Source organism: Zalophus californianus, chromosome 9 (assembly GCF_009762305.2).
Source record: "Zalophus californianus isolate mZalCal1 chromosome 9, mZalCal1.pri.v2, whole genome shotgun sequence".
NCBI lineage: Eukaryota > Metazoa > Chordata > Mammalia > Carnivora > Otariidae > Zalophus > Zalophus californianus.
Genome location: NC_045603.1, coordinates 91530094 through 91555519, shown reverse-complemented (window position 1 = coordinate 91555519; position 25426 = coordinate 91530094). Strand labels below are relative to the sequence as shown.

Below are 25426 nucleotides of genomic sequence, written 5' to 3'. Positions count from 1 at the left end.
CATTGTGACTTTAATAAACTTTTACTAATCACTAATTATGTTTACATCTTTTCATATACTTTTTTCATTTTTATATCTCCTTTGGTGCAAAGTCAAAAAGCAAATCAAAATAAAGCTGCAATTTTTCTGAATCTGTGCCATCCAACAGGAAACTGAAAACAAGAAGGTAAACACAAGAGTGGTTTTAAAACAATTAAAAATAGGAAAAAAAATTTGACTTTTTTATATTGCATTTCCAGTACTCCTCGTTTTCTTTTTAAAGAGCCAAGTTTCTATCTGGTATCATATTCATTTAACATGCATTGTAGAGTAGGTCTACTGGCAATAAATTCTCGTATTCTTTTTTTGAGAAAGTATTTTTTTATTCACTTTTGAATTTTTTTTTTTTTTTGGCTGGGTATAGAATTCTATTTTTCTTCAGCCCTTTAAAGATGTCCTTTTATTGTCTTTTAGTTTGCATAGTTTCAGAAGAGAAGTTGGCTGTAATTTTTAACTTTGTTCTTCTGTGTGTAATGTGTGTCTCTCTCCTCATCCCCTCACCCCCACCAGCCCCAGACTACCTTTACAATTTTTTCTTTGTTATTAGCAGTTTGAATGTAAGTGTAGTTTGGGGCATTTATGCTGTTGGGTGTTCTTTGTTATCTTGGATTTGTGATTTGGTGTCTGTCATTACATTTGGTTGATTTTCAGTCATTATTTTTTCAAATGTTTCTTCTGCATTGTTGTATATTTAGGACTCTACTTACACACCTGAGGCCATTTGATATTGTCCCACAGTTCTTAGTAGTTCTGTTTTGATTTATTTACTTTTTCTCTTTGGCTAGTTTGCAGAATTTCTTTAATGCTACATTCAAGTACATAGATTCTTTCCTCAGCTAGTCTAGTAATGAGCCATTAAAGACATCCTTTCTGTCACTATGCTTCTTATTTGTAGTATTTCCATTTGATTCTTTCCTATTGCTTCCAACTGTGTGCTGAATTGCCCATCTGAACTTACATGTTGCTCATGTTTTCCTTCAGAGCTTTTTACATACTAATTATAGTTGTCTAAAATTCCCCATTGCATAGTTTCAACACCTATGTCATGTGTGTATCTGGGTGTCTCTTGAGAGAGTGAATAAATCCTCTTGCTCTCTCACTTAATCTATAATTTCCTCTCCTTTCCCTGAAAAATTATGTTCCCCAGTTTTTGGCATGCTAAGTGATGCTGTCAAATTAGTAATGACTAGTGATATGTGATTATTAAGCACTCTAAATATGATTAGGTTGAATTGAGATGTTCTGTAACTAAAATATACACTGTTTTCAAAGGCTTACCACAAAAAAAGAAAAATATCTAAATAATTTTATATTGATTTCATGCAGAAATAACACTTGAATATATTGATTTAATTAAAGATATTATTAAAGTAAGTTACCAGGTACCTGGGTGGCTCAGGTGGTTAAGCAACCGCCTTTGGCTCAGGTCATGATCCTGGAGTCCCAGGATCGAGTCCCGCATCGGCTCCCTGCTCAGCAGGGAGTCTGCTTCTCCCTCTGACCTTCCTCCCTCTCATGCTCTCTCTCTACCATTCTCTCTCTCTCAATAAATAAATAAAAATCTTTAAAAAAAGTATAAAAAAAGTAAGTTACCTGTTTCTTTTTAAAAAATGTGATTATTAGAATATTTAAATTGCATATGTAAAAGGAGATCTAAATAAATGGCAAGACATACCATGTTCATAGATTGGAAGACTCAACATAGCCTAGATGTCAGTTCTCCCAAAACTGACATATGGTTTGATGCAAATGATATCAAAACCCTCACAAGTTTTACTAGAGCTGTATATAAGCTTATTCTAAAAGTTATATGGAAAGGCAAAAAACTGTAATAGCTGAAACAATTTTGCAAAAGGATAAAGTGGAATGAAGTACTCCACCTGAGATTTATTATATAGCTACAATAATCAAGACTATGTGGCATGGGATGAGGGATAAATGCACAGATCAAAGGCATAAAATAGAAAACCCAGAAACAGAATCACCCAAGGATGGACAGTTGATTTTGACAAAGTTGCAAAGCAGTTTTGTTGACTGGTTCAAAGTTGAAAAATGCTGGCTCTGACTTGCCTTCTTTTGTTGAGTGGAGGAGAGTAAGACAGTCTGTTGCAATGTTGTTCCAGTAGTCTTGGGGTCCCTAACAAGTCTGTTTTCCTCTTCTCATCCTCCTTGGTTCTACTTTACTTGTGTCTTGCATTGTATCATGGATTTACAGTTGTACTGAGAGAGGAAGATCAGGGAGAAATGAGTCTATGCCATCTTATCTGGACCAGATGCCCTCTTGTTCTTTTTTTGCAGCTTGCTATGAATGTGTTATTTTTTCAAAATAAAAAGCTAAGAGATGTCCATATGAGGCTGACATATTTCTATTGGGCTGCATTGAGTGGTTCCACTGAATGGTTAATGTAACTCATAGCTGAGCCCCTTAAAATCGCAATGGAAATTATTGGTTTCCTCTCTACTCCTTCCTCTGCTTTACTTCTGGCATCTCTTTCCAATGGGATATTATGTTGAAGACCTTATATCAACATAGTTTCTATTTTCTCTGCCATTCTGAGGGTTTCAAAATATTTACAAGGTCATTTCCTGCTTGATCATGGCCTCAATCTGGTCACCTAATCAGCAGACTAGACTTTTAGGATATGATATTAACTTGGAGGGAAATCTCTTTCCTGCTTGAGGTCTGAGGAAGTAAGAGCTGCTCAAGGTTTCTCCTTTATTTTATCCCAGATTTCAGTTTTAGAACAGGCATGCTGTTCTACGTGTTGTATATTTAAAAATCACTCATCTTTAATTGAAATTGAAGTTTAAAATCTTGAGTATTTGTTTCTTTAGTTGTCTCCTCTATAATTTGTTATTTTCATTGTTTTCTAGGGGAATTATAAAAAAAGAATAAGGTAAAATTGCCTTTCTCATTTAAATTGTAATTCCTTTTTTGATACTGGATATCTGGGACTAAACAGACAAAACACATAGCTTTGATTTAGTTGTATTATTACTAAAATATTTTTTTAAAGATTTTATTTATTTATTTGACAGAGAGAGAGAGACAGTGAGAGAGGGAACACAAGCAGGGGGAGTGGGAGAGGGAGAAGGCTTCCCGCTGAGCAGGGAGCCCGATGCGGGGCTCGATCCCAGGACCCTGGGATCATGGCCCGAGCCGAAGGCAGATGCTTAACGACTGAGCCACCCAGGTGCCCCATTACTAAAATATTTTTAAGTCAGATCATGCATGTTTCAAGAGGAGTATATAGCAAAGGTAAAATAATTGATTCTAGGATTTCCTGTATTCCTCTTGAATTTATTTCTTGTTTCCACACAGTACTTCCTCTTGTACTTTTTTCACATAGAACTCATGGGTTACAAACTTTCTAAGCTATCTTGCATGTATGCAAATAATTCTTGCTTTATAAGCATATTTCTTTGGAATCGTGAAGCCATTGCAGCAGAGATGCTGAGGCACAAATTACAAACCTCCAGATGCCAGGTAAGGACTCTTGCTGCATATGAAGGGCTAAACCTATAAATCAGGAGAGACTTTATATTTTTGATTTTACCCCTTTCCAGGTGATGGAAAAAACATAACGTGTTTTCTGATCTCTGGAGTGGTTTTTGTGGTGGGGTGGGTTGGAGGGTGGGGAGAGTAAAGTGGTCGAAGCAGTTTAGTTCAGATTAGTGCCAAGAGTGTTACATTCTTGCCTTTCTGATTCTAATCTACTCCACACTGCCCTTTGTCATTTCCCCCGAGATTTCAAGCAAATGATTTATTCCGGGGTGCCATAAGAAGGGGGGCAGAAGATGATTGCTGGATGGCAGGAAGGGGATATTTGCAGAGTTTCAAGTACTTTGTCTTTACCAGTAAATAAGACCTGACCTTTATCTCAGACTGGAGACAGATGTAGGCCCTGTCTCCCGTGGTAGAAGGCTAGGCATAAAATCCCCTTGTGCATAGCTGGCGATCCTGAACATCCAAGTCCGTAGCCCTGAACAACAATGCCGGCTTTGCCTTGCTTCTGTGCTGGCGACTGTAATCCGTTGTCCAGCAAGCACAAGACGGTGGCCAGCGCATTTCAGGAAAATGGCTGGAGTCGCTGGAAACACAAACGCAGACTCAGGACATTTTTAACTTTTATTCCTGCCTCCCATATAGCATATTTCCTGCAAAAATTATGAGTTAAATATAATTTAATGGAGACAGGGTATTTAAAATATAATCGTGACCATTCAAAAACTCTCATGAATACAGAAGGAAAAAGAGCGAGCAAACAAACCAAAACAAAACAAAAACAAAATAAATGAAATAAGAACACAATCTCTTCAACATAGAGACAGTCCAACCATTCCTCTTCTTTCCCAGGGGGAAGTTCCCTGGAGCCACTCCTGAGATCAGACTTCAGAGTAGAAGGTAATTTTTGCACTGAGAGTGCACATCTGATTCACAGAAGCAAGTCTATGTTCCAGCCAAGGCAGCCAAGGCTAAGCAGAGCGCAGCTAAGTCTTCTGTCACTTTGAGGTCCCCGGGACACTCGAGGCCACCACCAGAGTGCAGCTCTACTTAATTTGCTTGCGTGTTCTCCTTGTCAGGGGTGTTCAGCTGCAGGTACTCCAGAGTGCCCCTTTTGTAACTGGCCACCCGTGTGGGTTTTCGGCTTATGCCCGCTGCCTGCCTTTTCTGTAAAGAGTTGGCGAGCATGTCGGAAAATTCAGCTTGTAAGCGCTGCTGATTCTCCCTGGAAAGAGAGTGAGGAGGGAAAATGGAACTTCTCAGCAATTCATACAGAATATGCCGTCGCTCCAGAACAATCAGTTCTGTTTACCAAATACTTATTGAGTGCTTAGTCCGTGCTAAACACGGGAAGTCCAGAGAATACAGAATGAGCCTTGCTTTTTTTTTTTTTTAAGATTTTATTTATTTATTTGAGAGAGAGAGAATGAGAGATAAAGAGCATGAGAGGGAAGAGGGTCAGAGGGAGAAGCAGACTCCCTGCTGAGCAGGGAGCCCGATGTGGGACTCGATCCCGGGACTCCAGTATCATGACCTGAGCCGAAGGCAGTCGCTTAACCAACTGAGCCACCCAGGCATCCCTGAGCCTTGCTTTTGATGGGCTTACAAGAGTTGTCATCCCTGCTCTGTGCATTTGTGGAGAAAGCAGGATACATTTCAAGGAGAAAATTCTATTTCAACTTCAAAGTGGAATGACATGCTGCTTGGATTTGGAAGTGTGGTTAGGTTTCCACATGCCACTTCAGGGAGGGCAAATGAAGCTAGGACAACATGAGGCCCCTGGCGACCCAACTCTGAGGACTTGGGTCCCACACATTCTGGGGTGTGGATCTTGTCTGGGGAGGTCTCCAAAGGGATGGAGGGTTTCAAGAGTCTGGAATGGACCTGGGCGCTCCAATAATGGGCCAGCTCCCCTGTGGCCCAGGGAAGATCTGGCTTGTGCTGGCTTCTCTACAGGCTTGCCATCTATCTGGGTCCAGCATCTGGGAGTCTGCAAGACAGGTCTGTCTACCATAGCAAAAGCCACCCCAACAGCCATGCGATTGGTTGATTGCAGCAACCAAATGTGCAATGGGGTGACCCTGTCCGTCACCATGAAGGGAACTGAAACCTGTTCGTTAGACCTGAAACCTGGCCTTCCTCATCTCTGGGAGAACACAGCCTCCATGTGAAAACCCAGAACCACAGTCCTGGGGGGGGCAGGGGTGGGGGGGAGGCCCTGTTTCCATCAGCAGCCCCACAGAGAGCTGTGGGCAGGGGTCCGAGTCGCAGAGTGCCTCTTGGCCACTAGCAGGCCCTCCTCTGGTCTGAACCAGATCTGCCAGGAGGGCAGCTGTCAACTCTCCTCGGTTCTGAGCGTGCCTGGAACAACCAGCTTCTGGCAGCCAAGAAGGGAGGTTTCTAGACTTCTCATGTATGTAGTCCCTGGCCGTGTAGTCAATATATCATGGCCAGTGGCGGAGCACTTGCCAACAGTTAACATTGGCTGTAGGTAGCACAACTGATAAAGCCAGGCCTGCCACTCCCCTGTCCCGCCCTGCCACACCCAGCGGCTTACACAGTAGGAGGGGTCGGCAGGTTGTACTCCTCGCCCTTCACCCCCGTCAGCCAGTAGGTGGTCTCAGTTCCTCTTCCCTGGGGAGACAAGAAAGGTGGGCGCCACAGAGGCCGGTGAGAGAGGTTAGCTCTAGCCCACGGTGCTGACAAACATCCATCTCCAAGAGACACCTCACTTCCATGCTTCTCATCAGTGTCCACACCTCAGTAGAGCCTATGTTCTGATGGGATTTGCATTCCCTCTAGACACATCTTTCTTTCCAAGTGCCTTTTAAAAAATAAGTCTCTCATTCCCCAGATGTGTTTTTTTTTTTTCGAAGTAGAGTTCTCTTTTTTCCCCAAAAGACATCTCAAAGTGTCGCTATAGCAACATCATAAGAACTCTAAATGAAAAAAGAAGAAAACTCGTGTCCAATCCTGCTACACCAAGATATCCAACTGGTTTTCATCACCCACTTTTTCTTCTAGCCCCTTTTGCCACAAGATTTCATCACAAACCTTTTGCCACAGTTTCCCCACCTTAAGCATGTAAATTACAAACACATGTACACCCTAAGAGATGCTTATTAAGTGACATTTGCTGGGCACATCTGGAGGCTATAAAATGAATGGAAATGTACTGGAAATCCTATTTTCGCTAAAGCTTGTATTTGAAAAGGAGATGGAATGGCTACATACTTAAAAATCATCTTTAAAGGTTTATTTATTTATTTGAGAGAGAGCGAGCACACATGATAGGGAGAGGCAGAGGGAGAGAGAGAATCCCAAGCAGACTCCATGCTGAGTGTGGAGTCCAGTCTGGGGCTAGATCTCATGACCCTGAGATCATGACCTGAGCCGAAACCAAGAGTCAGATGCTTAACGGACTGAGCCACCTGGGCGCCCTACAAATCACTCATCTTTAGTGAGTAGTTTGCTGGCTGTGTTTGGACTGCAGTCATCCATACACCACTTCTATGCCGGGGGGAATGCTCTGTGCAGAAAGTGTATTGATAGTGTGACAGGGCACGTCTACAGGAAAGGAGGCTTTTCCAAGTTGCAGTCACAGTGTTAAGATTAGAAGCACCGTGGCTCCTGGAGACAGATCATCTTACGGTCGGTAGTTGGCTTCAGACCAGTTGTTGAAAGGACTGGAATGACCTTTGAAAAGCAGCCTGAGGGCCAACTGGAGACCCTTGGTGGCTCTGGAGGGCAACTGTTATGAATGTGAGAAACAGCCTGGAAAGGAGAGACTGGTGATTCTCCATCCCTGGCGTGCATCCTGATCACTTAGACTACTCCTTAAAAATATAGATTCCTGATCTACATCCACAGAGGGTCTTTCTCAGCAAGCCTGGTGGAGAGTCCAGGCATCTACATTTTCGAAAGCACCAAGATGATGCTGAATCAGAAGTCTGGGGCCACAGGTGGCAATTCACGGGTCCAGAGCTTCAGAATGGTAAAGCAAACCCTGGAGAGGTGGTTTTAGAGAGAAGCAGCATCTTGCAGTGAGGGCAAGAAGTAAGGTAGGAGATGGGAGCTTTGACTTAAGCTAAATAAGTCCCAGGGCACCTGGGTGGCGCAGTGGGTTGAGCGTCTTGGTTTCACCTCAGGTCATGATCTCAGGGTCATGGGATCGAGCCCCATGTTGCACTCTGTGCTCAATGCAGAGTCTGCTTGAGTTTTTCTCTCCCTCTCCGTCTGCTCCTCCCCCCACCCCTGCTCTCTCGATCTCTCTCAAATAAATAAATACACCATAAATAAATAAATAAATAAGTTCTGTCCCAGACCTTAGCTCTCAGCTTTGCAGGAGGACATGGACACAAAACTTGGAGGTATGTGGAAGAAATGGTGGTAGCATTTTATAACATATTGGTGTTAGTTCAAAATATGGAAAAGGCTCTGAGTTCACATTCTTCAGGGGTAGGTAGCTTCTCCTACAGGGGGTCATGGGTGATCACCGCAGGGAGTGCAGAAAAGGATTCTTCATCTTTGTGCTCTTCAACATTATTGACCACCGGATGTCCTGTCTCCAAGGAGGTGACCCCTGAGTGAGTGCTTTTTCTGGGTCCTCTCTCTGTGGATCCCTTACCTTTAAGTACGTTTCCCCTCTCACTTCGTACAGGAACTGGCATTCAGTTCTCTTCAGGATGGCTATTGTGGAGCCGCTCACATGAATTCTCAAGGCTGGAAATGCAAAACGATCAATGAAAATTTCATCCATTTTGAAGTCTATTATACGAACACATTTGTTTCCACTTGATTCAGGACATTTGTTATAAGAGTTCTTGACAGCTGAGATATTTTAGTGAAAGGACACTTGAAAATACACTCTGTGAGATAAATACTATCACACATGGGATGAAAGAGGGTCTGACATTGCTTTTTGGGGTCCTGAGTGAAGGGGCTCCCCAGGTTGTGCTCCATAGATTCTCCCTCCTGCTCAGAGTGGTGGCCCCTGCGGTTCCCATCCTCAATTTATTCCTTCAACTTTCTGATGCCTAGGAAGATGAGGCAACTTTCTTTCCCTCAGCTTATACAGACAGTGATTTGTATAGTTATAACTGTAACCCAAATCTGCCCTTTCCTTTATACCATGATTTTCTAGTACAAACCAGTATCAGGTGGTCAGCAGACTGCCAAGATACCACTCTACCACCTGTGTTCTTGTAAGCCCCACCCACACCCACCAAAGCTTGCTTTCTCTCTTATATAGATTTCTGTTACTATCACTGTCACCACTATTTATTGAGCATCTACTACACGTAGCTCCCAGTGCCTCTACCCTGTCAGGCAAATGCAATAGAGGCTTCTGCATATAATAAATACTTATGTTTTTCTTTACTAAAACCAATTCTCAGGAAAACAAAAGAGGAATAGGAAAGCGAGCCAGCGTATGCTCCATATCTAGCCCACTGAATTTTTTTTAAAAGATTTTATTTATTTATTAGAGAGCGTGTGATAGAGAGCATGAGTATGGGAGGGGGGCAGAATGAGAGGGAGAAGCAGACTCCCCACTGAGCAGGGAGCCTGATGCAGGGCTCGATCCCAGGACCCTGGGGACCATGACCTGAGCCAAAGGCGGTTGCTTGATGGACTGAACCACCCAGGCGCCCCTGAAATTTTTTTTTTTTAACTTCCATGGGTCTATGCTAAATTTCATGACCATTCCAGGGAAAGCATGCCTGAATGCATTGCAAATGAACCCAAACGAATAGAAATAGTCTACTACTGAGCTAAAAAGGAAGAACACAGTAATTCCCAGGAAATGGCGGCGACAAAAGCAAATGTCGCAAGGACTGGATGGACTCGGGCTCATGTCCAGTCAATGTGAAAGGTCATTCTTTCATCTCACTAGCACTTTGTAGTTCCTTATTGTGCGTTTTGTTCTCTAGTTCCCCTCTGCTGGAAGACACACTCTTCCTCTAAGAAAGTGATCTTTCTTACGGAGGCCCGTGGATTCCATCCTAGAAGCTGTGTTGACGGTGTCTCCAAATAGGCAGTAACGAGGCATCTTGATCCCCACGACTCCGGCAGCACAGGGGCCTGGAATGCACAGAAAGCAAGAAGTGGAAGCAGCAGCAATCACGCTGCGGAGTTAGGGTGGGTAAGGCTTTTCTCAGGGGCACAGTGCTGCATCCTTCATTTGATGTAGGTGTGAAAAGGAGCCGTGACTTTTCTTAAATGGATGTATTCAATGAGGAAAGCACTGTTCTCGCAAGACAAGCTTCCAGAATATATTTTGCTATAGCACAGAAAAGTACATTTGCACAAAACAAGAAGGTTTCCAGAGATCCAGGCTGCAGAGGTGGAAAGTCCTTCTTAATATGTTCAATAGAAGGTTCTCTGGAAGGATGAAGACTCCCCCACGGCTCACTTACTGTGCCAGGCCGCACAGCCCCGAGCTCTTAGCTCAAAGGCTCAGTGGCCAAATTGTGTTTTATTTCTATTTACTCAGAGTAGCATTGCTCGGACTGGCAACACAATGATGGAAGACCCAGAAGATGAGGGCTTGGCACACCTCATGCGCCGTGTGAACACAGAGGGATGAAAGAGCCTGCGGTGCAAGGACATTCTCGCAAGAACACAGAAACCAAGGCAAGACTGGGCACAGCAGCATACTGGGTAGAGAAGAAGGGCTGTTAATCAGGTATCTGTGTGGAGTGACTGAACGCAAGGAGTTACAGATTTTAGACGTTAAAGACTAACTCAGAAATTGCAAAACCGGTTTTGGATAAAGGGAACTTGATTTTCTAGTTGGCTTATTGGGTTTTGACCTCCATGAGTTTCTTTGTAGGTTTATCCTATAGATTCTCTATGATTATGAACATTGAAAAGAAAATCAAAATACCGGCTCTTCCTTTGAGTGCTGAGCCCTTCTTTGTTAGGTTCAAGGCAAAACAACACAAAATAACCAAACAACAGCAACAAGAAACAAACAGAAGCAGAAGCAGCCTACCCAAGGGAAGGAGCTAGAGAGGCCTCTACTGTGTCAGAGGATCTCTCTGATCTGGGCCTGAGGTCCTCTAGGTCAAATTATAGGTGACTCTTCACTTCAACACTGGAGTGAAGCTGGGAAGGGCCAGGTAGTGAAAATTCCTGCAGATATGAAGTCTTGTTTTCAACTATCAATATTTAACTGCAACCTCTTAATTTCTGAGGGCTAAACCCCTCCAGGTATGTGTGCCTAATATCTATGCTCACTCCAGCCCAATGTGGTGACACCTGGGGCCCTGGCGGTCGGCTCAGTCTTGAGTTGGTCATGGGGGAAAGAGATGGGACCGGGACCCAGAGCTCCGTCCTCCCCGACTCGGCTCAGTCAGCCATGCCACTGTCCCTCCCTCCAGGTCTGGCAATCTGTGATGGGTCAGAAAAGGGACAGCATGCTGTTGCTGGCTGGGAGAACACCTGAGAAGTTTCCTCATGTGTATATGGAAACATCTCTGATATATGGCTGTGGACATGACTGTGGCAGAAATTTTTAACTTCTTTTTACTTTTACTTTGAGAATCTCACTGGCTCATTACTAAATCAATAAATGTTTACTGCCAGCCTCTCTGCTAGGCATTGTGGCTAGAGGATGACTTTTGCAAATGCAGTTGTCTGGTCCTCATCACAAACCCTGGAGTGATCTTGGGTTTTCTGTATTTTGAGTCTTCTGTGAGCCATGGAGGGCAGAAAAAAGAGCAATGACAAGAAAGTATAGGGAGATGTGAGTTAACACAAGGAAAGACTGTCTAATAATTTTAACTAGTAATGGAATGAGTTGGCTTTGGAAACAGTGAGTTTTCAGGGAATCCTGGGATTATTCCAAAGGTAGCTATAGTATTACTTGTCTTGGAACCTACAAAAATAAGTTGTGCCCTATGAGGGATTAATTTAGATGACTTCTGAGTTCCTCTCCAACTTCATTTTTCTATAACATTTGTAGCTCATCTTCTCAAATCTCTACATTCTAGGCTGAGTATCTTTCATGGTCTTTGAAGTCTATGTACTTTCTGTACCATAGAGGGGGGTGGGGTGGACATAAATGCCCTTTCATTATAGGAATTTTACCAGCCATTTTTTTCCCCTGTAGATAATCCAATCCGTGAAAGGTACTATAACAGTGTAGTGGGAAAACAAAACAAAACAAAAAACAGATGTTGGGGGTGGGGGGAGAGGGAGGGAATGGGGAGGAAATAAATGAAACAGGGGAATATGGGGACTTAAATAGGAGGAAGTCTGGAGGCTGTCATCTTAGTCTGTAGTTGGTGTTTATCATACTAGGAGTCAAAGGTGCTGTAAAAGGTATTGTTCCCTAGAACTCTTGAAGGAGGGTCGACTATGTCAGGACACGTAATGGGACCTCATTAGGGTTTGGGACTGGGTCTAATTATGTCAGGATATGTAATGGGATGTCATATGTGGTCGGCAGATTCAAGAGTAAACTTCATGGGAAAATCGATCACATCTGGAGACCCTTTATCCTTTCTGATTTAGTTGGTGCACAGAGGTTCATATGGTTCCCATTTGCTACATTGCTTAACTCCGTACCAGAGTGAACTCCAATGCGAATCCATATGGGGAGGCCGGGAAGATGCTCCAGCTTGAAGGTCCCCATGAAGCTGAGGATGTCCAAGGCCATCTTGGCAATGTCGATTGCATGCCTGTTGCCATTCCTCTTGGGTAAACCACTGGCCACCATGTAGGCATCGCCAATGGTTTCCACCTGTGGGAATAGTTGTTCATTAGTGGTCCTACCCCTTCAAAAGGCAGAAGAAATAAAAAACAAGCAGTTGATGGCATATCAAAACAAAAGCTTTTGAGAACTCAGTTCTGAGCACAGCCCCATCCTTCTTTTTCTGGGACTAACTCAAGACCAGGTCTCTGCTAATTTCTTCATGGTTTTAGAGTCTAGTTAAATGAATGATAAAACAGCTATAAAAGACTTTAACCATATGAAAGTACCTCATAATAATATAAACCATCCAGATGTGGTGACCCTTCTCTAATGTTTACATAGTCTGAATGGTTGTATATAATTTCAGGAACACCTGTAATTACCAGAAAAGTCACCTTTAGCACTTAACATTTTTTTCTCCTGTCCTATTTGACAAAAAATAATTGTAGCCTCCTCCAAGATGTAATGCACATTCTTATAGTATGGTGATTCCAAACACTTTTTTTGTAATAAGTATATTTGTATCAACAGTATCCTATAAACATTATTCTCTCTTTTAATTTTATTTTCATAATCCTATAGTTCACGTTTGTTGAGTAGTTAACTTCTCTTTGCCAACCATCTCTAAAACGCATAATCATTTCCTATCCAACAAGAACTATTGTTCATATGGCTTTACTGACCTACATAGAGTGAAGACAGGGCTAAGACAAACCCTAAAAGAGACATCTTCTCTGTGGGTAATAACCATTATGACAGACTGTTACATGAGTGACCTCTAAACTTTACTTGAGCATACAGTATTTTATCTCAATAACCTTCACAATAATCCACCGAGTTAGGTGTTATTATCATTCCATTTTACAGATAGGCAAACTGAAACTTGACAAAGTTAAATGAATTTTATGAGGTCACACAGGGAGGGCCAGTTGGGATATGAACAAAGAGCTCTAATTCTAAGTTACTTGCTCCATAAGCTCTGCTGCTTTTCCAACATGAAAATGTGGGAATTCAATTCTCCTTTACTCTTCTGACTCAGACATTATGAGCCCAAAATGGGTCCGCACTCTACTCAGATAGAGTGCTGAACTTACAGAATATTCTCCCTGTTCTTCTTTACTCTTCTTTGAACGATGCTTGCTATTTCAACAACAGATTCCTATTCTACTTATTATAACTCCAGTGTCTTCTCTGCTTCCTTTGCAATCAGTCCACACACTGTCCATTTTTTTAAAAGATGATTCGAGAGAATGCCATTTTCTCTCAATTTAGTACCCAAAATTCATTCCTGATGAGCTTTATGTTGTTTCTTTCAAACTGCTTCTTAAAGTCACCTGGGCATTTTGACTTCTGACCCTTGTTACTCTTTTACTTCCCTTCATTTTCAGCTCAGATTCAATCATGAATTCCTTAAACCTTAAATTAGGACAAGATCTGAGTAATAATAGGAACCAACCAACTTTGGCTCTGCTGACCAAGGGTGGTACCATCATTTCAGCCTGTTAGGTGAAGTGGTTACCTTGTACACATCATGGTGATCAAGAATGTGGTCAAAACTCTTGTAGATGTCATTGAGCATGTCCACCACTTCCATAGGGGTGCTGTATTTGCAGATGGTGGTGAAACCTACAATGTCACTGAAGTAGATTGTAACTTCCTCATACAATTCAGGCTCCACAATGCCTTTCTCCTTCAGAGACTTTACCACTAGCCTGGATGAGGAAGGGGAAAAAATGACTTTGACTTCAGTAATTATTTTTTTTGTCTTGCATAAATCTTAGAGACAGTAGTAACGATCCACAGGGAATTCTAGAATTTGGGTGGGGTGACCAGGAAGCGAAGACCGGTCGCACATACTGACTGTAGGAATATATTACCTACATACACATATGATACTTGCATTTGAACTCGGAGGAATACACGCAGGTTTAGCATTAACTTGGTACTTGATTATTAACCCTAATCAACATGTGCATATAACTCTAGTACCTATATAACCCTCATATAGATACACACTTGCCCACTTTTTGCCACTTCTTCTAGCTATGGCTCTACGTCAGGAAGCTGAGGAGGGTGTGTCATTAATGTAAGAGCTTGAATCACTACAGCTGTCACACCTGACTTTTTTCATCAGAGCCGACAGTTTTGCCTCTGAAGCATGTTTTACTTGGTATTGTTTAATATCACTATAAAGGAACAATACATTTAAAAATTAACTTCGATATTTTCTGAACAAGAACTTATTTGATATATTTTTGAACCAGATTTGGGTCTTTTAAAAAGCAAAGTCAGTCAGTCAAGTTAAAATTATGGTAGAACTGCAGAAGTCAAATAGAAGCAACTTAGAATATCTTTGTTGCAGACATGGAAGGAGTAGTATATCAGACTCAGAATTAAGAGAGAACCACAAAGAAGGAATTCCACACCATACTTCCTTGATGGGCCAAGTTGCCTTTTCATTGAGAAAATGGGTGGGGCCAACATGAGGCCAACAGACTCTCCGTGTCTGCCCTTGGGATCCCTCTGTAAAGGATCCAAGTATGGAACCACTAGAATCAGAACATGGCCGCTGGGAGGTGCCGTGGAGATCACTGAGAACACTGAGGCTTAAAAAGAAAGTACGACTTTCACAAGGTCACACAGCCACCAAGGGCAGAGCCAGTACTCAGCAACATCCCACCTTTTGGTCTTTTTCTTTCCGGGCATCTCCTCCACAACCCAGACCTTGGGTATTCATGGAGGTGAGGAAGATCTGGAGGTATGCTGATCGTATCGAAGGAGGAATGTCTGCCATTCTCCCAGAAAACAGTTCATTAACTACAAGGACACACAACACTCGTTGTGAGAACCTCCAAAGCATCGAGGAAAGCCTTTTCAATTGGTGCAATGACAAAGCCTGGGACCTTTGAGAAACACCCCTGTGATGTGGCTGGTTGGATTCTCAGGGCACTTCTGGGCTGGTTATTCTTGACCTGCCCAGTATAAGGGTGCAAATTTTTTGAAGGCTACATAAATGTAATGATAAAATTGGATATTTCACCATCATTACTGTTCCTATTACTACTTATATCTGAAAAGTCATATGAGCTTGGAAACTAGTGTATTATCCAGAGAGAGAAACTAATGTTGGTAGATAAATGAAGAGCTGTGACAGCCTGGCGAGCTTTGGTAACAGGCTGTTGCTGACACAGACAGATCAGCGAACACAGTAGATGTCTTGGAAAGGCTTCCCACAAGAAGAAAAGTTTCTATTTTACTGTCTCAAAACCCAAGGGGCACTGTTTAAATAAGTTTAAGTAGTATCTGGTTCCTACATGCAGTCTGAGTTTATTTGCAGTTTTGCCATTAATATTTCTTTTTGATCCTTGTAGTTATTGTTGGTGTATGTTTTAGTTTTCTTTTACAAATATACATACTTTTTACATAAATTATCGAAGTGAGTTGCACTGGAGGCCTGGTGAATTGCAGCTATTGAAGTGATTGGTGTCATATAACCTTTGGCAATCCAGTAAAAACATCTACCCATGGAGATGAAAAGTAGAGCACAGGGAATATAGTCCATACTGTTGTAATAACGTTGTATGGAGACAGACGGTAACTAAACTTATTGTGGTGAGCACTGAGTAATGTATAGAATCATCAAATTACCACGCTGTACGCCTGAAACTAATATAACACTGTCAACTATACTCAAAACAAACAAAACATCTACCATCTAGTGGTCGAAGGGGCACATTACACCAAGGGTAAGATTAAAAATCTGAGGTGGAGAGCTAGCTGTTTCTCAAACTAATCGTTTGAGTAACATTATTGGTTAAAGCCATGATGATGACACCCCAGGAAGGCAGCCAGATTATCTGGATGTTGTTTTTGTCACCACTCAGCAGTAAAGGCCAGAGAAGGAACTATGCATCGTATAACTAACATTTCTGAAGCTCTGATAGAAATTGCCCACTCTGGGGCGCTTGGGTGGCTCAGTCGTTAAGCGACTGCCTTCATCTCGGGTCATGATCCCAGGTCCTGGGATCAAGCCCCACATCAGGCTCCCTGCTCGGCGGGAAGCCTGCTTCTCCCTCTCCCACTCTCCCTGCTTGTGTTCCCTCTCTCACTGTCTCTCTCTCTCTATCAAATAAATAAATCTTTAAAAATTATATTAAATCTTTAAAAAAATATATTTAAAAAAAATCTCTGATGGGAATATTAAGGGTTCAAGCCTATTTCCAGGGTACCATTCCCAGGCTGTTCCTTGGCACTCTGAGGACACACAGATTCTGCAGTAGGCTCCCTTCGGGCACGGATGACTGAACAGAGCATGTGTGTCACTCCCACCTCTACACCCAGGTTTGTCAAAGAGAAACTGTCTCTTTATTTAGAAGACAGCTCCCATGGTCTCAAAATCATTCCTTTAGTAATGTAGAACTGATATTCCAAATGAAGCATGGGTTCAAAACCATAGGCATTGCAGGCTCTGGGCTGACTACCTTATATCCTGGGCATTATTTCAGGAAATTCTTAGGGCCAGCCTATGAGGTAGATGAGAAACTGAGGCTTGGCTCATGTAGGTAACTTGTCCAGGTTGGTGGTGGAACCATGGTTTGAAGTCAGGCCTTGCTGACCTCAGCTTCCACGATTTCACCCAATGCTAGACTCCTAGCTTAGTCTTCAGCTCATAGAACAGTTTAGCCTACTTTAATGCCAGGAGAACATTCCTGCTCCCTTTGGCCCAAGCCTATTTTCTAGCTCTTCACATTTTAATTTCTTGCTTCTCTTAACTTTGCTTAGTTATTTTCTGAGTACCAGCACTCAGAAAACTTTAAACTGTTTGGGGATTTCAACCTTACTTCCTTTCTCTTATGTCCATGGCTGTGATTTTGTTTCACAAAACAAAGGTCAGCTCATAGATGCCTCTGTGATGAAGCATCTGATATGTGACCCCCACCTCCTCCACTCACGACTGCCCCTACTTCTTGTAATTTGGCTTCTACTTTGAGGTGGAAATGGGCATTTAGTGCCTGCAAGAGCCTCATAGCTCCTAGATTCAATAGGGAAACTTTGATTTCCACTTTGAGATTAAGGAGAGACAGCCAGTGACTTGCTAAAGGTCCCAGACTTCGTAAAAGTGGCAAAGAGGTGTTAGAACCCTAGTCACTCTAACTCCACCGCCCATGCTCCTTCTGGGGCACCACATAGCCACTTGAAAATAGCCTTTTTCTGGGCACCTGGGTGCCTCAGTCGGTTAAGCATCTGCCTTCGGCTCAGGTCATGATCCCAGGGTCCTGGGATCGAGCCCCGCTTCGGGCTCCCTGCTCAGAGAGGAGCCTGCTTCTCCCTCTCCCACTCCCCCTGCTTGTGTTCTCTCTCTGGCTGTGTCTCTCTGTCAAATAAATAAGTAAAATCTTAAAAAAAAAGAAAATAGCCTTTTTCTTCTAGAGATATATATATATATTTATTATTTTTTAAATAAGATTTTCTTTTCTTTCTTTCTTTTTTTTAAGATTTTATTTATTTGACTGAGAGAGGGAGAGAGAGAGAGGACAGCATGAGAGAGCACAAGCAGAGGGAGAAGCAGACTCCCCACTGAGCAGGGAGCCCAACACGGGGCTCGATCCCAGGACCCTGAGATCATGACCTGAGCTGAAATCAGACGCTTCACCAACTGAGCCACCCAGGTGTCCCTCTTCTAGTTATTTAGAGTACGAACCAGACCAAGTCTTAGCAAGGTATTTTTTTTTAAACTCAATAATTTGCTGAAGAATGTGCAAAAGGGAGTGATCCCATATAGATACAAAGGAAAAAAAAAATACTAGACAAAAGTGCTGACAGTTTCAGCTGGAAGGAACAAAGCACAGCTGCGGAATCCTGCAGGAGGACTTGCCTTACCTTGGGAGCAACATGAAATTAAGTCTGTCGGCTCTGTCCCTCTCTGCCTTGTACAGTTGAGTCCTCTCCTCCACCAGGTGTTCCAGATTCCGAGAATACAGCTGTAGACGTCGGATCAAGGTGTCCATATAACTTTCATTTTTTTGGTCATGAAATAGGCTGTACGTGGTAAAAGATAAAGAGCATAAACATCTAGTAACACAGTGGGCAAATATGATATGACAGTTAATTAAAGAAAAAAATAAAAATGGCCAACACATTTAAAAAAATTAACCTCAGGAAAAATTAAATAGAAATAAATAGATGTAAGATTTTTTTTTTTTTTTAAAGAAAACCGAATGTTAGAACAATGGTAATCAATGGAGGTAAAGAGGAAAAACATACACTATGACCTTCCTGGAGGGGCATCCTGGCAAAATGTGTCATAAACTTGAAAAGTACACTCACTGATCAGTCCACCAGCACTACTTCTAGGAACTATCCAAAGGAAGCAACATGAATGTGCTGAAAAGTAACTACAAAAAAAGCCACAGCATTCTTTATAATAGCAAACATTCAAGAATAACCCAAATGTGTAACAAAACATAATTAAAATATTATGATACAATGGAATATTAATGTATCATTAAACACAGTTAGAATAGTTAAACGTACAGAAAGACACTACCTCTATATTAAACAAAAAAGTTGATAAAATGGCAAAAATTATTATTTTTAATTTTTGAAAACCAGGTGGTCATCTACTGACAAATAGGTGATGTTTTTTCTTTCTTGTTTGCTTATACCTGTTTTCTGAAATTTTAATAATAATTTACAATAAAGGGAGACTTTTTTAACGGCTCTAGAGTGTGATAAATGCAACGATAAGAGAGGAATCAAGAAAAGCAAAGCTGAAGGGCGCCTGGGTGGCTCAGTCAGTTAAGCGTCTGCCTTCAGCTCGGGTTATGATCCTGGGGTCCTGGGATCGAGCCCCCGCATTGGGCTCCCTGCTGGGTGGGGAGTCTGCTTCTCCCTCTCCTTCTGCTGCTCGCCTTGCTCGTGCTCTCTCTCCCTCTTTCTCTCTGTCAAATAAATACAATATTTAGGAAAAAAAAAAGCAAAGGTGAGCCTTCTATTATCTCCTTAGAACAGAGAGCCGAGCTTCTAAAGCAAAAAACCTAACTCCGGATGATTTGTTAGGCCAAGGAGACTTAGACAAGATGACAGCTTTTGGCAAGCCTTGGTGCAGAACTCCGTCAGGAGGTACACTGAGTGCCTGCAGGGTGGTTCAGGATCGAGATAATGTTTATAACATAAATGGCGCCACTGAAGGGGCTGAATAAACCCTATCATTTACTACAACAACAACTGTAAGTTACCACTTCGGAGCTCAAGGAGAAGATGGCCTCCGTCATAGTCCCCTGGGGTGGGGAGGGAGGTTTGTTAAAAATTCAATACGTTTCTGAGTCCTACCACAGACCTAAATCCCTGGAAACCACTAAGCTTGGGATCATGAAACAGTATTTTCTAACCAGTTCCCCAGGGGGTTCTTCCTTAAAGCCACTAGTATAGAATCGAGTTGGGTGAGGGAGCAGGTGTAAGGGATAAAGATAGATTATCCTCCTTCGTGATGAATTGATTCAATTAAAACAGTTTCCTCAACCTTGACTGCCTATTTTAATCACCGGAGGAGTTGTTAAAACTCCTCATGCCAGCCTGCTCCCCAGAGCAATGGCATCAGACTCTCTGGGGCAGGACTGTGGCCCAGAAAGTCTTTTTAACAACCCCACCCCACCCCACCCGCACGCCCAGGCGATCTCAATGTTCAGCCAAGTTTGAGAACCACCCTATTCGAGGCTAAGTACTGGGGGCCCAGTTTATCTTCATGAGTTTACATTTCATCTGTCACACATACAGTCTCAGCTGATCTTAGTCAAAGGTCTGTGAAGGAATGAAAAATGGGCAAGAATTACATTGTTCATTATTTTCTGCTCCTTTCACACAAATGATGAATTAGATGTACCAATCAATGACCACCCTCTCATGATTTCACTCAACCCCATCTCAGCCCTGGGCTTTTCGGCTCATTAAGTATCTGAATCTTTGACTTAATGACAACTATGGAAGATTAAGAGCTGGAAGGAGTTGCCAAAATCGTCCTATTCAAATCCAGTTTTACTAAAAAGAAAACTGACATCCAGTTAGGGTAAGCACTTTGCCCCATGTCCCGCAGCAAGCTATTACTAGATCCTAGTCTAGAAATCGGATCTCCTAACTCTTACTTCATGGTTATTTTTCTCACTCTGCATTGTATGTAACTGAAACAGAGAAAATAGAGAATTCAACCTTACTGGGTAATTGTGTGCTTTTCTGTTTTTGTTTTTGTTTTGGACCCTGAATTATAATCTGATTCAGGGCACAAGTCTTAAGTACCGAAGGCTAACGTTGCTGGTTTTAAGATCTTAAGAAACTTCTTGATCTTAAGAATTATCCGGTGGCTTTGCAGATTCATAGGACTCATGCTAGACTTCTAAATCCTAATTACCTGCAGAAGGGTCAGGGAACTATATATATATTTAAAGATTTTATTTATTTATGAGAGAGAGCGTGAGTGCATGAGTAGGGAGGAGAGGCAGAGGAAGAAGCAGACTCCTTTCTGAGCACAGAGCCAGACCGGCCTGGGGGGGAGGGGGTGCTCTATCCCAGGACCCTGGGATCATGACCTGAGCCAAAGGCAGATGCCTTACTGACTGAGCCACCCCGGGCACCCCAGGGAACTATATTTTTAACAGACATATTTATGATCAGTGAGAATTTATTTTTTAATCAGGCAAGTGTTGCCCTTGAGTATTTAACTTTTCAAGTGATTATTCCCTGAGAAAACGGTCTGTTGGTCTCCATCTCCTTGTAATTTTTTTTGAGATAGATGTTGTGGTCTGGGGCTTTTCATTAGAACAGGCATTCCATTCTGAGGTGCTACTGAATGTCAACTGTCATTAGAAAAATCTGAAATTAGTGAGGAAATGTAAACATTTCAACAATACCCAAATATCTTGGCCAGCGTAGACTCAATTTTCTTGAAATCCGGTCTCTTCTCCGGATCCTCCTCCCAGCAGTTTTTTACGAGTAGATAGACCTGAAAGAAAGCAGGGGTCGATTGGCTCAGGGGGCGGTTTCCAATCCTACTGTCTTCCCTCCACGGGAGTCGTTGAAGCAGGGAATATTTTATAAAACAACTCAACTCTGACAAAGAGGGTGCGATTGCTGGGTTCCCTTCAGTCTGTCTCTGCTCCACCCCCGCACCATCGGGCCTCATTCTTGTAATGGAAGGTAGGCAAGGAAGCATTTCCCCCCTGAGAGGACATGTGACAAAAACTACAGATCTTCTCTCAGGAGGAACTACAAAATGTTGGTTGTCCCACTAGAGTGGTCTAGTTCAGGTGTTAAACTGACACACATGCTAAGTTAATCAAAAATGTGATACCGATTTGGACAAGGCTGGATTGTTGGGAGAGACAAAATGCTCTACAGAAGTTTGCAGGGTTTCTGTTGCCGAGGACAATAAATCATTGGGGTCAGTGGATATGAGGCAGTGACTATAATGGGAGGCTCTTCCACAAGGGTTTCCAACCAGGGCTACTAGCGGAATCATGTGGGGAGGTTTCCAGTTTTTTATGCCCAGGCCCCTCCTCAGGAGATTCTGACTTCAGCAGTCCCTCCTTGTCTGAGTCAACCACGGTCCGGAATCCGATGTTCCTCTTTCTGACCTATCGGCAGGTTCAGTAGTAACCTAACAATACTTCACAACGCCCATGTTATTCACTTAGCTTTGTCTCATCACGTGGGCATTTTATCATCTCATGTCAATACAAGAAGGGTGAGTGCAGTTGGAAAGGATAATTTTGAGAGACAGACCACAGTCACATACCTTCTCTTACAGTATATTGTTACAATTGTTCTATTATTATTGTTGTCAATCTCTTACTGTGCCTGATTTAGAAATTAAACTTTACCACAGGTATGTATTTATAGGAAAAAACCTAGTACATTCAGGGCTTATCTGTGATCCACTGGGGGTCTTGGAATGTATCCTGTACATTTCTCGATTGTTTCTAGATGCTGACATATTCGATTGTAAATCAATGGGTAGGATTTATAAGCCTAATAAGTGTATCACATGAACACCTTGATCTTTTAGGTCCTAAAAATTGAGAATGGGATATGGGCTTCAGGAGCCAGCTTTTTCTTGAGCTGGGAGAGGTGAGAAAGGATGTGGGGAGTGTGGCAGGCTGATAATGGCACCCAAAGGGAATGGCTGAGGTCTGGCCTCTGGAGCCTGTGAATGTTACCTTATTTGGAACAAGGGTTTTTGCAGATGTGATGAAGTAAAGGACGTTGAGATGGGAAACTTATTGTGGAATATCTTGGTAGGCGCATTCAGTCACATGAATCCTTATCCTGGGGGGAGGTGGAGGGAGATTAGACCAAAGAGGAGACAAGATTGTAACCACGGAGGCAGAGATCAGAGTGTTGTGGCAACATACCAAGGAATGTCAGTAGCCCCCAGGAGCTCCTGGAAGAAGCAAGGAATGGATTCTCCCCTAGAGCTTCTGGAGGAAGTATGACCTTGCTGACAACTTATTTCAGACCTCTGGCCTCCAGAACTATTAGGCAATAAATTTCTGTTGTTTTAATCCACGAAGTTGCTGGTAATTTGTTAGAGCAGCCCAGAAACTCATGGAGGGAGATGCACTCACTTCCAGTTCTTTTTCCTCTGCTGTTTCTAGGAATAGATCTGGGCGGAAGGGTTTTACTCCGTTGTCATTCTCCACTCTGAAAATCTTCTCTGATGGGATGAGAATAATTGAAATTACAAGAAAGAATGCAGCATGAAAACATTTTAGCAGCAGCAGACTCTGAATTGGTTCACCCTCTCCCCTCCTCCCAGATGGGTGCCCAGTGAGCATGTTGCAGAGCCGAGGCCAGCACTCAATAGGATGAATGAGCCACCAGGTGAAGGGGACTGATACCCACTTATACCCAGGAGGTTAGCTTAAGTTAAGGTTCCTAAGCCTTTAAAACGTAACTCGGATACCACTACCTTTAGTAGGCTCCTTCTAAGACCCTAGCACACCCTCCCTACATCCCTTAGACACTCACCCTCCAGAGCGTTGAGACCTGGGACATAATTGCTCAGTGAGCATGGATTGGATGAATGGAAGGAAGCATTTGCCGCCCCCCCACCCCCCCACCCCCCGACCCAGAGAGGACGTGTGACAAAATCTATAGATCTTCTCTCAGTAGGAACTACAAAATGTATGTTGTCCCACTGGAGTGATCTAGTTCAGGGGTTAAACAGACCCTCGTCTTTTATTAGAATCAGAAGGTGGGGGGGGGGGGATTGTAAGGAAAGAGTCTTTAACTGACAACGATGACAATGACAACATCTCGTATGTTATGCTCTTCAGAGCATTCTAACATTCATATTGTCAACCCCTCTAATACCCCTATGGGACATGCAGGGTGGCTATGCCATTAATTTTTGCAGATGAGGGGACTGAGCTGTGGTCACAAAGAGATGAGGTCAGCCTAGAACACAGGCTCCCAGAGAGGGCAGATGAATGAGTCTGACTCTTACCGCTCTGGTCCCGGCAGCTCAACGTGTAGAAGGTTTCTCTCCGCAGGATGATCTCCTGGGCAATGATCCCGTAGCTGTACACATCGCCTTTTTGGGAGATGTTGGCTTGGCGGAGGTGCTCTGGGGCTGTCCACAGGTCTGTGCGTTCAGCATGGAGATTGGAAAATCGAGGGAGATGAGTGGCCCATAGGTCTCCAACCCGCTTTTGTTCTTTAAGTCTCAATGCCATGCATCCTGAATCCGAGTGGTCCTGAATTCATATGTCCCAAACTTTAGAGGAATTTATGCTAATGCTGGTGATGGGGGGAGAACACACCCTTGCCTTTTAAGCTGACTGTGTAATGCCAGGATTTGGGGGAGGTCACGTGGCAACGTCTTCCCTAAAACTTCTAGGATCATAGCGCTGAAAACCCTTAAGCCTCATATGACCTCACTGATAGGAGGAATTCTTAATCTCAGGAAACAAACTGAGGGTTGCTGGAGTGGTGGGGGGGTGGGAGGGATGGGGTGGCTGGGTGATAGACATTGGGGAGGGTATGTGCTACGGTGAGCGCTGTGAATTGTGCAAGACTGTTGAATCACAGATCTGTACCTCTGAAACAAATAATGCAACATATGTTAAGAAAAAAAAAAAGAAGACGAAGTTAGCAGGAGGGGAAGAATGAAGGGGAGTAAGTCAGAGGGGGAGACAAACCATGAGAGACGATGGACTCTGAAAAACAAACTGAGGGTTCTGGAGGGGAGGGGGGTGGGGGGATGGGTTAGCCTGGTGATGGGTATTAAAGAGGGCACGTACTGCATGGAGCACTGGGTGTTATGCACAAACAATGAATCATGGAACACTACATCAAAAACTAATGATGTACTGTATGGGGATTAACATAACAATCAAAAAATTTAAAAAAATTAAAAAAAAAACCCTTAAGCCTACCTAGAATAGCACCTGGTGTATAGGAAGTACTCGGGAAATATTTGTAGAATGAGTGCAGTAGAATATGAGAGGCTGAGGATTTAACAGCTTTTGGGACATATGGCATACTTCTATGAAAACATTCATAAATAAAAAATATAAATTTATGTATTTTTATTATAAAATACATTTATATACTTTGTCACATAAAGTATTATGTTTAATATATATGCATACATGTTTAAAAGCATTTAAATAAAGAGCCTATCACTGATATTTTGCAGGTGGGATGTATTGGCAGCCTCTAAATCCGCTATTCTCACAGATGTGTTTTCTTGGGTTCCCACAGTAGCCTTTAAAAAATAATGCATACAATTTGGGCACCTGGACGTCTCAGTCGGTTAAGCATCTGCCTTCAGCTCAGGTCACGATCCTGGGGTCCTGAGATTGAGCCCCGCATCGAGCCCGGCGCATCGTGTTCCCTGCTTAGCGGGTAGTCTGCTTCTTGCTCTGCCGCCTCTCCCCCGCCCCCCGGCTCGTGCTCACTCTCACTCCTCTCTCGCAAAAATAAATACGTAAAATATTTTTTAAAATTACTGCATACAGTAATTTTACTCTGTGCCTACTTCCTAATGCTTTCCATGTAGTCCACTTCACACAAGTGAAGTGCTCCTGTGTTCCATGTTTGGTTCCTACAGACACTTGGGTTTTGAATCTTATCACATAGCTTATTTAGTAACAATAAGGGCATTCCATTAATTTTCCTCCATCCCATGT

The 25426-nt window shown here is 42.8% G+C and overlaps 1 protein-coding gene across 4 annotated transcripts in view; it reads right to left on the bottom strand.

The window, feature by feature from the left end:
• Positions 1-4155: 4155 nt before the first annotated feature.
• The window catches only part of GUCY2C (guanylate cyclase 2C), a 72072-nt gene continuing 50801 nt past the window's right edge, over positions 4156-25426 (bottom strand). For all 4 annotated transcript variants that reach the window (XM_027591714.1, XM_027591718.1, XM_027591716.1 and 1 more), the window contains 10 exons: positions 23740-23877; positions 22859-22947; positions 21146-21237; positions 18123-18281; positions 13762-13954; positions 12116-12290; positions 9527-9625; positions 8172-8266; positions 6102-6178; positions 4156-4769 (listed from right to left, as the gene is read on the bottom strand). In XM_027591714.1, coding sequence (XP_027447515.1) covers positions 4595-4769; positions 6102-6178; positions 8172-8266; positions 9527-9625; positions 12116-12290; positions 13762-13954; positions 18123-18281; positions 21146-21237; positions 22859-22947; positions 23740-23877 — 1292 coding nt within the window. In that variant the 3' untranslated portion in view covers positions 4156-4594. The remainder of the gene's footprint in view (positions 4770-6101; positions 6179-8171; positions 8267-9526; positions 9626-12115; positions 12291-13761; positions 13955-18122; positions 18282-21145; positions 21238-22858; positions 22948-23739; positions 23878-25426) is intronic.